General features: G+C 36.6%; 1 protein-coding gene across 1 annotated transcript in view; it reads right to left on the bottom strand.

The window, feature by feature from the left end:
• Positions 1-3,458: 3,458 nt before the first annotated feature.
• The window catches only part of LOC126419566 (5-phosphohydroxy-L-lysine phospho-lyase-like), a 133,458-nt gene continuing 123,708 nt past the window's right edge, over positions 3,459-13,208 (bottom strand). Inside the window, exons 8-9 of the mRNA XM_050086757.1 lie at positions 4,256-4,406; positions 3,459-4,137 (exon numbers count right to left, since the gene is read on the bottom strand). Of these exons, the coding sequence (XP_049942714.1) occupies positions 4,006-4,137; positions 4,256-4,406 (283 nt within the window). The 3' untranslated portion in view covers positions 3,459-4,005. The remainder of the gene's footprint in view (positions 4,138-4,255; positions 4,407-13,208) is intronic.

Here is a 13,208-nt window from a genome sequence, read left to right as displayed (position 1 = left end):
AAGCTTCTATTCTCTTCTTGTCCAAACTATTTATCGTCCATGTTTCACTTCCATACATGGCTACACTCCATACGAATACTTTCAGAAATGACTTCCTGACACTTAAATCTATACTGGATGTTAACAAATTTCTCTTCTTCAGAAACGCTTTCCTTGCCATTGCCAGCCTACATTTTATATCCTCTCTACTTCGACCATCATCAGTTATTTTGCTCCCCAAATAGCAAAACTCCTTTACTACTTTAAGTGCCTCATTTCCTAATCTAATTCCCTTAGCATCACCCGACTTAATTAGACTACATTCCATTATCCTTGTTTTGCTTTTGTTGATGTTCATCTTATATCCTCCTTTCAAGACACTGTCCATTCCATTCAACTGCTCTTCCAAGTCCTTTGCTGTCTCTGACAGAATTACAATGTCATCGGCGAACCTCAAAGTTTTTATTTCTTCTCCATGAATTTTAATACCTACTCCGAATTTTTCTTTTGTTTCCTTTACTGCTTGCTCAATATACAGATTGAACAACATCGGGGAGAGGCTACAACCCTGTCTTACTCCCTTCCCAACCACTGCTTCCCTTTCATGTCCCTCGACTCTTATAACTGCCATCTGGTTTCTGTACAAATTGTAAATAGCCTTTCGCTCCCTGTATTTTACCCCTGCCACCTTTAGAATTTGAAAGAGAGTATTCCAGTCAACATTGTCAAAAGCTTTCTCTAAGTCTACAAATGCTAGAAACGTAGGTTTGCCTTTCCTTAATCTTTCTTCTAAGATAAGTCGTAAGGTCAGTATTGCCTCACGTGTTCCAGTGTTTCTACGGAATCCAAACTGATCTTCCCCGAGGTTGGCTTCTACTAGTTTTTCCATTCGTATGTAAAGAATTCGTGTTAGTATTTTGCAGCTGTGACTTATTAAGCTGATAGTTCGGTAATTTTCACATCTGTCAACACCTGCTTTCTTTGGGATTGGAATTATTATATTCTTCTTGAAGTCTGAGGGTATTTCGCCTGTTTCATACATCTTGCTCACCAGATGGTAGAGTTTTGTCAGGACTGGCTCTCCCACGGCCGTCAGTAGTTCCAATGGAATATTGTCTACTCCGGGGGCCTTGTTTCGACTCAGGTCTTTCAGTGCTCTGTCAAACTCTTCACGCAGTATCATATCTCCCATTTCATCTTCATCTACATCCTCTTCCATTTCCATAATATTGTCCTCAAGTACATCGCCCTTGTATAGACCCTCTATATGCTCCTTCCACCTTTCTGCTTTCCCTTCTTTGCTTAGAACTGGGTTTCCATCTGAGCTCTTGATATTCATACAAGTCGTTCTCTTATCTCCAAAGGTCTCTTTAATTTTCCTGTAGGCGGTATCTATCTTACCCTTAGTGAGATAGGCCTCTACATCCTTACATTTGTCCTCTAGCCATCCCTGCTTAGCCATTTTGCACTTCCTGTCGATCTCATTTTTGAGACGTTTGTATTCCTTTTTGCCTGTTTCACTTACTGCATTTTTATATTTTCTCCTTTCATCAATTAAATTCAATATTTCTTCTGTTACCCACGGATTTCTACTAGCCCTCGTCTTTTTACCTACTTGATCCTCTGCTGCCTTCACTACTTCATCCCTCAAAGCTACCCATTCTTCTTCTACTGTATTTCTTTCCCCCATTCCTGTCAATTGCTCCCTTATGCTCTCCCTGAATCTCTGTACAACCTCTGGTTCTTTTAGTTTATCCAGGTCCCATCTCCTTAAATTCCCACCTTTTTGCAGTTTCTTCAGTTTTAATCTACAGGTCATAACCAATAGATTGTGGTCAGAGTCCACATCTGCCCCAGGAAATGTCTTACAATTTAAAACCTGGTTCCTAAATCTCTGTCTTACCATTATATAATCTATCTGATACCTTTTAGTATCTCCAGGGTTCTTCCATGTATACAACCTTCTTTCATGATTCTTAAACCAAGTGTTAGTTATGATTATGTTGTGCTCTGTGCAAAATTCGACCAGGCGGCTTCCTCTTTCATTTCTGTCCCCCAGTCCATATTCACCTACTATGTTTCCTTCTCTCCCTTTTCCTACACTCGAATTCCAGTCACCCATGACTATTAAATTTTCGTCTCCCTTCACAATCTGAATAATTTCTTTTATTTCATCATACATTTCTTCAATTTCTTCGTCATCTGCAGAGCTAGTTGGCATATAAACTTGTACTACTGTAGTAGGCGTGGGCTTCGTATCTATCTTGGCCACAATAATGCGTTCACTATGCTGTTTGTAGTAGCTTACCCGCATTCCTATTTTCCTATTCATTATTAAACCTACTCCTGCATTACCCCTATTTGATTTTGTGTTTATAACCCTGTAGTCACCTGACCAGAAGTCTTGTTCCTCCTGCCACCGAACTTCACTAATTCCCACTATATCTAACTTCAACCTACCCATTTCCCTTTTTAAATTTTCTAACCTACCTGCCCGATTAAGGGATCTGACATTCCACGCTCCGATCCGTAGATACAAAGTACATATCAATTTTATAAGAATTTTATGCCTTTTGTTACCATACCGGTATACCTTGAGTTATTCCACTTCCTTGAAGAGTCTTCATCTGAATGAATGAAAAACACTGACCAAAATATGTTCTAGTAGCCAGCAGCTCGCAATAATGCCCCTCAGGCATACAGTATGAGAGTAGATACCTCTGCCAGTGCATGGTGTGAAACAGAAAAGCGTTTCGAAAATTAACACCAAGTTACATCAGAGAATCAAAATTTTAGGCAACTCTTTGTTTTCATTCTTATGTTGCAGTGCAATCTTAAATATAAACTGCAGTTGTCAGATTTTCATTTAGAGAAATCTAGTTTTGTGGTAACAAAGCTAATTTGTTGCTCTAATAACATATTAGTCCACTTTTTCACAAAACTTTCATTTGAACTAAGGTATTTTCATCAATTCCCACTGAGCTGGAAGTGGGACATAAGGTATCCCCATTTAGAACTCTAACAGATGGAACCAATAGATTTTGCATTTACCTCAGAACCTACAGAAATATTACCAGATTTTGTAGTCACAAATGGGGCGTTGCACCTTTTGCTATTTGTTACTGGAACCTTACTGTCAAGGAAAAAAGTAAGTAAAGCTGCCATCAACTCAAAGGTTGGCTTGCAGATCACAATGCTTTACTAGGCACTGCCCTATTGGAAGTGATATTCATTTGTCTTTAGAAATGCTGAACACAGACAATTATAACTACAGCTTAAAGTAGAGTCTGAATGACACTACATTTTCCACATTAATGAGTAACTGTCAGACATGAAAGACAGGAAGAGCATTATGAAAAATCGTAGGGTCACCAGTAACTGAACCTTAGATCCTTGATTTGTATTCTGGCAACCACTAAGCAAAATGTATAAGAGACTGAAACCACTGATGGAATGGTATGTGTGATGCAATAAACTGATTTGATATGAGAACACTCTTTATTCAATAATGTTCAGTTATAGTAACTATAAAACTAGTTATACAGGACATTTTGTTCTCATCCATACACATCTGTCAGTCATCTTTCACTCTCTCTGAATAACAGGGAACTGGACATATGTTCTCAATAGAATGGAATCACAGATATAAATAGCATCTTCAATTTTACCACCATATTTTATGGGTATAGTCTAGGATGAAATTGAAGTTTCTTATGATGTTTCAGAAATTATGGGTTGATACAAAGATGTAGATGCAGCCACACTTCTCAAATGGAGCACATTCTGAAAACAGCATTAACAGGTAATACGTATATATGGAGAAACATAAAATCTTGCAAAATGATTACACAAGCAACGACACATAAAGTACATTTTGTTAACATTACAGTATATGCAGATTTGTTAATGTGTGGTACATCAATTATTTTAATTAGCACCATGGAATTGCAACAGCATACACTTTATATAACATATCACATAATCTGACCAACAGCAATCACCAGCAGCATATATATTTCTCTCTCTTCACGTCTTGATGATATTTTCTGCTTTCTCCCCATCCAGCTTCATTTTTTTCTCGTTTGGGGAACTGTTGTAAGAAGGATCTTCACGTATCTTTCTTATTTCTGGAGAAACAGATCGATTCTCCTCCACCATCTGCAAATTATGATAATGCAGAGTAGAAAGCTGTTGACATTTCTACATATTTAAGTAACATATATCAAAACTGAGCCATTAAAATTGTAATTTAAAGTAACAACACAGTAACACTTACATCTTCATCATCGTTCAGTTCACTCAGAACTTCATCCAGTATTCTGGCCACATGATCAGCATTTTTCTGGCTGAAGACCATTGGCGGCTTGAACTTCAACACATTTCTGTCTGGGCCATCTGCACTTAGGAGCACACATTCTTCTTTCAGCCTATTTAAAAATAATTGAGCATTAGAAATAGACTGGTACATTTGGTACATGAGATAATAGGGAGATAAATTGAAGTTACAAATTTCAGTTATTAAGTTACTTTCATGCTCCATGATCATATTGCACAGTAAATCGCCATGATGTGGAACGAGTTATTTTACATTCATATTGCAAATTAATTTGTACATATATTTTCACTCTAATCATCACCTCCCCCGAAATGAAGATTGAGTTAGCAATTCCTGCCCACAACCTTTTACACGTTACAAATATAGCAGATTTTCTGTGGGATAGAAGGAGTTGTCATGGAGAAACTTTTCAATTTATTTTTAAATTTTACCTTGCTGTCTATTAGACATTTTATAGCACTGGATAAGTGGTCAAAAATTTTTGGTGCAGTGTGGTGCACCCTTTCTGTGCTAAAGACAACCTTTATGTTGAGTAATGAATGACAATTTTTCTTCTAGTGTTGTAATTATGTACCTCATTGTTCCTTTTGAACTGTAGTGGATTATTTACAACAAACTTCATGAGGGAATAAGTATACTGTGAAGCAGCAGTCAGAATGCCCAACTCCTTAAACAGATGTCTACAAGATTGTTGCAGGTGAGCACTTTCTTAAAGATGAGTTACCCCAGAACATTATTCCACATGACATTACTGAATGAAAATAAGAAAAATATATGAACTTACTGATTTCTCTCTCCCCAAAATTTGCAATGATTCTAAGTGCAAATGTGGCTGAACTAAATTCTTTTATGGGTTGTGATTTATTCATCTCATTATGTACAATTTTCAAATCATTTGATTTGATGTACAGGAGACAGGAGTTCCAACATGTGTTTTTTTTCCAATTTAAATTCTTATCAATATGGACACCTAAGAATTTTGAAGCTTCCACCCTATGTATTATTTCATCACCATGTGTTACACTTATTACTAGTGCAGTACCCCTAGAGGTGCAGAACTGAATATGATGTGTCTTTGTGAAATTCAGGGTAAGTCCATTCGCAGAAAAACAATCAATGATACTTCTGTGAACTTTGTTTACTATTTCTTCCATTTCTGCATGTATACTGGAAGTGAATACCGTACCAGTGTCATCTGTAAGAAGAATGAATTCTGCTTGTTGTACATTAGACAGTAGATCATTTACATATGTGAGTAACAGTAGTGGACCTAAGAGTGAGCCTTGAGGAACCCCATACGCGATTTCTCCCCAGTCAGAATTGATTGATGACTGTTCTCATTAATCAAGGACAGAAACTGAATCTGTTTGATTCACATTGCTGTTAGTAAAGTCTTAATTTCCCATTAGAGATAATAAAGTATCAGTTTTGTTATTAAATAAATAGCTGTAAATGGCACATGTTCAGGAATGTGTTTTTCTGTACTCATATGAAGTTAGTGCTTAACGGGTAATTAATTAATATGGCAATGGAAAACTGCAGATGGAACAAAAATATTATACGAATAAAGCTGGCTGGCCATACGTACCTGCAGGAGGCAAAAATCTTTGTACTGCCTCTAAAAGTACAAGTAGGTAACCTAGCTTTCAGAACTAGTAGTTCCTTCCTTGAGGAGAAAGGAGGAATATGTAGGATGAGTACATTGAGAAGCACTTCTGTCCAGAAATGATGAAGTTGGAGTGAGAAGTATAGATGGATTAAGACGAAGAGAAATAAAATTAATAGTAGAGTTACAAACTAGAAGGAAACGAAGATTGATTAGGGAGGGGGTGGGGGAGGGACTAAAGCAGGAAGGGGGGAGAATTAAGATTAAAAAAATAAAAGGCAAGTAAGAAAACAATAAAATGAGACACCAAAAAATAGAATAACAGTACTGAAAAAGAAGGTATGGAGAACAGCATGATTGTATGTTGTTAAAGTTATGTAAAGAAGAGTATCAGGATGTGAAGATATATGCTGTATGTGTAATATAAAGAAGGACAAGGGTTTGAAAACTGAATTACTCTATTTGACTTCCTATTTATGTGCTTATCTACTGCTCAGTGAGTAGTTGTCTTTCATGATACCATTGCAAATTATAAATGATAATGTAAATTTTAGTATGGAAACAACATTCAAAAACTACAACTGCCTTTCGAGGGCAAGTGCTCTACCAACTGAGCTACCCAAGCATGACTCACGCCCCGTCCTCACAGCTTTACTTCTGCCAGTACCTCATCTCCTACCTTCCAAACTATACAGAAGCTCTTCTGCGAACCTTGCAGAACTAGCACTCCTGAAAGAAAGGATATTGTGGAGACATGGCTTAGCCACAGCCTTGGGGACGTTTCCAGAATGAGATTTTCACTCTGCAGGGGAGTGTGCGCTGGCAAAGGTCCCAAGTTCAAGTCTTGGTCCAGCACACAGTTTTAATCTGCCAGGAAGTTTCATATCAGTGCACACTCCACTGCAGAGTGAAAATCTCATTCTGGATTCAAAAATTAGGTCAGGTATCTACTCAAATCATGAATGGTGGTTGATACTGCATACATGTACTTAAAGATTTTACACACACACACAAACAAACAAAAAAAAATAACTTTAATGTAGGGGAGCATTTGGATGCCAAAATGCAATTCTTATGCTTGAGTTTTTCAGTATTTATGTGCAAGTCTCCAGGAGCTGTAACAAAGGATAAGGAGAAGTGGAATATCAACATTGGGATCTGAAGGGATACTACAGTAAATATTAAGTACATAAGAATTTTTTTTTAAGGCAAATTAAAAAGTAAGCCAAAATAAAAATGAATTGGGTGAGAACATGTGAATGAAAGATACAAAGAAACACTTGTTTTAATACAGTATACTGAGAATATAAGAGATGGAATAAAAGGGAAGAAATTACCATAACTTTTAAATATTCGTCTTCAAACTGTTGTTTTAAATGTACTGTCTAAGTAACTTAAAAAGGGATTAGCATCTGGGGAAAGCTATGTACCTCTGCTTGCCTAACAGCTAATAAATATCTGCTGGACAGACTGCTCAGTAACTGTAGGTGTTATTTCTAAGTCAGGCACTGTTTGCCAGTAGCCATGTATTCTGGTTGACAGTCTTGTTGGCAGACAGGCAAAAGCAGAAGCCAGGACAGTAATAGCAACACAGCTGGCAAACAATGTGACTGCTGCCTTGTATTTCTTTATAACCAACTGCACTGATGTCAAGGGGTGCAAAAAAAGGTGTGGTTGTTAGACTGGTGGGATGAGTTTTTAAATCTGCAATATTACAAAAGTATGGTTTGATCACGGGAAATCTAACGATGTGAAATTACTGAGTCACAACAGAACAATTACAGAAAAGTTTAATATAATAATGGAGGAGATGCTGCGTTTCTTGGGTGAGAAGAGATTGTTAGTGCAGCAGAAATGAACAAAGGATTAGGAGAATTTCCAATATTTTATCTGAGAGCGTAACTGAGATATTTAGTCCACAATGATATACAAGTTGAGAACAGTAGCTTCTTGAGTTCTGTGGACAGTTAATGTGGGTTAATCTGTAAACATGATGTTACTGTATGTGTAGCATGTAAAGTCACAAAAAAAACTGCAACAGAACAATGTATTTGTATCATATGTGTTTACTCTATCAAAATTACAAAATAATTATTTTTTCCAACAGAGAGACTGCATGAAAGTAGATCAGTTTCAAGAAGTAATAATCTTCAGACAAAGATATTAGGAGAAAACAGATCTTGGAGGTATTTTATATGCACACCCATACTTCAGAAGCCATCTTGCAGTGTGTGGCAGAGTGTACGTGTATTAACACTATCATTTTCCCCCTTTTTTGTTCCATTTGTGGATGTTGTGTGGGAGGAACCACTGACAGTAAGCTTTGACTTCACTGTTGTGTTCGTTTTATGAGATATATGTAGCATACAGGGTGTCCACAAAGTCACACTATAATTTCAAAAAATCAAACTTGGAAACCATTAGAGACAGACATCCGTAGTTTGTTGTTAAATGTTTAACGGCTCTCCAAGTTTTTCCCTTTGTCTTTTGTTGTAAATTTGTCTCTGAATGTATAAAAATAGTGACATACCAGCAGAAGGTGTAATATGTCATCTGGTATGCAGAATCCAAATATATGACCCCAGTACTGCAGAGTTATCAACGACAATATGGGAGGGCAGCAATGGTAAAAATGGGCATAATGAGATGGTTCAAAAACTTTAAAAAGACAGGCAGTGTCCAAGACCTTCCTTGAAGTGGATGCCCCTGTGCCTTGAGCATGTGTTGCAGAGTGCAAGCTGTATTTCAACACAAGCCCCAAAGTCAGTTGTCATGCATCACGTGAACTGAAGAAACCGAGACCAGTTGTCCATTAAGTGTTACGTATTTTGTCGTCAAAGTGCAAATGTCCAAGCATTGCAGTCTGATGTCCATGCTGGCTTCACAATGACATTCCACACTTTTGGTCTTGTGGATTGCCGCAATAGTAGGATTTAAGGCTCTGATAATCCAGACAACACAAGTGAAAAAATCAATGATAGCACAAACCTTAATGTTTGATGTGGCTTAATGCACAATAGGGTGATGGACCAATTTTTCTTTGCAGAGAAAGCCATAATGGGATATGTTTATATGGACATGTTCGAACAGTTCCTGCTCCCACAGACTGAAAAGCTGCATCTGTCCATCATTCTCCAGCAGGATGGTGCACCCTTAGATTGGAGTATGAAGATGTGGGATGTGCTTAATGAGACATTTCCTGAGAAGTGGATGTATTATGATGATCCCATTGCATGCCCCCCCACAGTCTCCTGATGTCACACCATTAGACTTCTTTTTGTGAAGTTATGTTAAGGATCACTGTAAAAAATACCAGTCAATGACATTGCTACCATTTCTGCATGAATCAGTGAAACAATCAGAAATATTGATGCTGCAACAATGACCCATTCATGGGCAGAGCTCAAATATCACCTTGATGTTCTGTGAGTGATAAGTAGACCACACATTGAAATATTGACATAATAGAAAAAAACTTTGAGGGCTGGTAAATGTTTTACAACAAACCATGATGCTCTGTCTCTAATAGTTTCCAAACTATGATTTTTTGAAATGTCAGTGTGAACTTATGACCCCTACCAGAATTAGGTGGACTGATAAGGTAAGGAGTGAGGAGGTTCTGTGCAAAATTGGAGAAGAGAGGAATATGTGGAAGGCACTGACAAGGAGAAAGAACAGGATGATAGGACATCTGTTAAGGCATCAGGGAATCACTTCCATGGTTCTAGAGGGAGCTGTAGAGGGCAAAAACTGTAGAGAAAGACAGAGATTGGAATACATCCAGCAAATAACTGAAGATGAAGGTTGCAAGTGCTACTCTGAGATGAAGAGGTTGGCATAGGAGAGGAATTGTGGTGGGTCACTTCAAACCAGTCAGAAGACTGATGACCTAGAGTTTTAATAGTAATCATTTCTCTTATGTGCAATGCCACCTGCCACTGGAGTTTGGTGAACATCTCTGTCATGCTTGTATTAATCCTATCAGCTAACTGTTCCAGACTCATGAGCTATATGCAAGATTCAGTCAAACAAATGTTGTTAAGCCACTTCTTTTGTGGCTAGTTTCATTTCCTTAGGACCATATCAATAAATCTGTCTTGTATCTGCTTATCCTACAACTAATTTTATGTGGTCACTCAACTTAAGGTCATTTAACAAAGTCACTCCTAGTTATCTTACAACTGTTGCTGTTTCCAGTGATTTATCACCAGTACTATGATTCAACAGTAATTAGTCTTGCTGCCTATTGTATTCAATGCAACAGAACAGTAATGAGTCTTTCTGCTTATTTGTACTCAATGCAAAACATTTATTTATGCTGAGGGCCAACAGTCAATCTATGCACCAAGGTTTTCCTGCATTTTGCTACTGTTTCCTGACATTGCAACTTTTCTGTGTACAACTGCCTAATTTACAAGCAGTCTAATAGAGCTTTCAATGCCATCCCATTGATCATATTTATGTTTTGTGAACATTGTTATAATTGAACTTCAGCATTTTGTGGACAGAGTAGATTCAGTGCTGTTGGTTATAAGAAAAATATATATTTCAGCATTACAGATGATTATATGGTTAGCAGGTTTGAAGGCAATGATATTGGTATTGATGGTACTCTGCTTGTAAAGGCAACTTCATGGTGGTTAAGTTCATTATCCCTATACAATTCTGCTAACTTGTGGGAGCTTGAGACAGTAGGATGTAATGAATATTAGGTGAAGGTAGGATACAGCCAATATGAGAAGAAAAGAAGACTTCGATAAAAAAAGTCCCCCTTGTGGAAATATAATCAAAGGGAGAGTCTCATGTTCTTGATGCATGTTTAACACAGGTCAACTGCGGCAAAATTATTGCAACAGACTACCAGAAACCTTAAAAGTACTGAAACCAGATGCTGTCAGAAAATTTTGTTACAGGTTTCTAGTCATGAATGAGGTCATTTTCAACAGTAGAAGCATGGGTATGCCTGTGAATTATCTGCAAAGCAACATCAAAGTTGCACACAATCTCTTTATTCATCCATTAACAATATACATTGTATGGATGTAGTCAATTACAATATAGTTTCTTATATTTAATTTGTTTCAAAAACTTGTATAACAAATACAAATATTTTATATCAGTACATATAAATAATATTACTTTTCCATATTCAGATATTCTTCAATGTTATAAAAAATAAGTGCTAGTAAAAATTATTGAAGATCTACCTTGAATTTATGAAATTCTTTAATTTTCTTTATTGTACAAGGCAATGCACTATAAAGCATTCCAAGCTGGTAGTTTACACTTTTTTGGTAGAATGCTCCTTTGTGGGTGTCTCTGTGAAAATCATCCCTGTTCCTTGTTTCATGGTTATGAACCTGCTTATTTAATGTTGAAAATTTCTGGTGAGTTTTCAGAAAGCATACACATTCATAGATGTATAAGCTAGGAAGAGTCATTATTTTAAATTCTTTAAATATTTCCCTGCATGACACTCTGCAGGGAACCCCTTTCATTATTCTAATAGCCCTTTTATGAAGTTTGAAAGCTTGTTTCGGCATACCTGTATTTCCCGAGAAGATGAAACCATATCTAAGCAAACTGTTCATATAAACATAATAGGCACACAGCAATGATTCAGTGTTGCAATATTCCCGAAGCATTCTTATCACATAGCAGCATTTACTTAATTTTTTACTCAAAACTTCTAAATGCTTTTCCCATATTAAGTGCTCATCCACCCATATACTGAGGAATTTTGTGTATGGAGCTGTGCAATAACATAGTTCCCCAATTCAGCTTTTACTCTTCTTGTAGCTTTACTTTTAATATTACTGAAATTCATCAATACCTTTTTCTACTTATTTATGATCAAAGCATTATCGCTAAACCATTTTCCTGTCTCATTTATTGTCATAGAGACACTCTGCTGTAGATTATCCTAAGCGTATCCTTTTATAAAAATGCTAGTGTCATCAGAGAACATCACCATTTCTGCAACTGTCAGATGATTTGGCAGATTATTTATGTACACCAAGAACAACAGAGGGCCTAACATGGACCCCTGGGGCACTCCATAGCTAGTTTTATAGAAATCTGAAAGATACTCTTTGCTGTCATGACATATTTGTACTTTCTGTTGTCCATCAGAGAGATAAGACTTGAACCATTTGAAGGCAGGTCCTCAGAACCCATAAAATTCTAGCTTCATAAGCAATAAGTTGTGGCTGATTAAATCAAATGCTTTAGATAAATCTAAGAACATCCCACAGCTTAATTTGTTCTAGTCCAAGGCATTTAGAAACATTTTCATGTATTGGAAGACTGCCGTTTCTGTGGATCTGTACTTTCTAAACCCATTTTGAGCATTAGCCAGTATTTTATTTTTATTCAGGAAGTCAGCAAGCCTTTCATACATTACTCCTTCAATTACTTTAGAGAAACCTGACAATAATGACACTGGCCTATAATTATTTATGTCAGCTGCACTATCCTTTTTGTGAACTGGCTTTATCATGGAGAGTTTTTGTTTTGATGGGAACACCCCTGTCCTGAAGGAAGTAATAATAATGTCAGTTAGCTGAGTATCTATACTGGTAGAAGTATGTTTGATTTCCTTGTCTGGAATTCTTTCAATACCATAAGACATTTTATTTTTTAGTTTATTAATAGCATTTGTAACTTCACATTCTGTTACTGGGTACAGAAACATTGTCTTTTCACAAGTTGGTACTTTTATGTTTTTGTTGTTTGAATTGCACAGACTTTTAATTAGGTTTGGTGCTATGTTCACATAATGTCCATTGAATATATTGGCTACCTGTTGAGCATCTTCTATCACTTTGCCCTCACTTTTAATTTTGAAATTATGGGTCTTGGTTTTACTTTTTCCCATGCTATTGTTTATAACCTTCCAGATCGATTTTGATTTATTGCTTCCCTTATTAATGTATGAATCATTGCTTAGCCTTTTTGCTGCCTGTAAAACTTTCCTATAGACCCTTCTATATTTCCTATAGTATGGTTTTATTGTTGTATTTATTTTAGCATGTTTGATTAGGTTTCTAAGGGTGGTTGCTGATTTTTTTATCCCTTGTGTTACCTATGTGTTTGTCTTCTCACTTACTTTAATTCTTTTTAACAGGAATGCTACATCGTAGCAATAGTTATAATCAGTGAGAAAACTGTCATACATTTTGTCTGCATCATCAGTTTTTTCTAAGCCCCACTGCACCATTTTTAGCATACTATTACATACCCTTATGTTGTTTGCATTCATAAGTCTTCTTTGTACATATTTTTCAG

This window comes from Schistocerca serialis, chromosome 1, assembly GCF_023864345.2.
Source record: "Schistocerca serialis cubense isolate TAMUIC-IGC-003099 chromosome 1, iqSchSeri2.2, whole genome shotgun sequence".
Classification (NCBI taxonomy): Eukaryota; Metazoa; Arthropoda; class Insecta; order Orthoptera; family Acrididae; genus Schistocerca; species Schistocerca serialis.
Note: the sequence above shows the minus strand (reverse complement) of the source record. Positions and strands in the feature narration are given on the sequence as shown.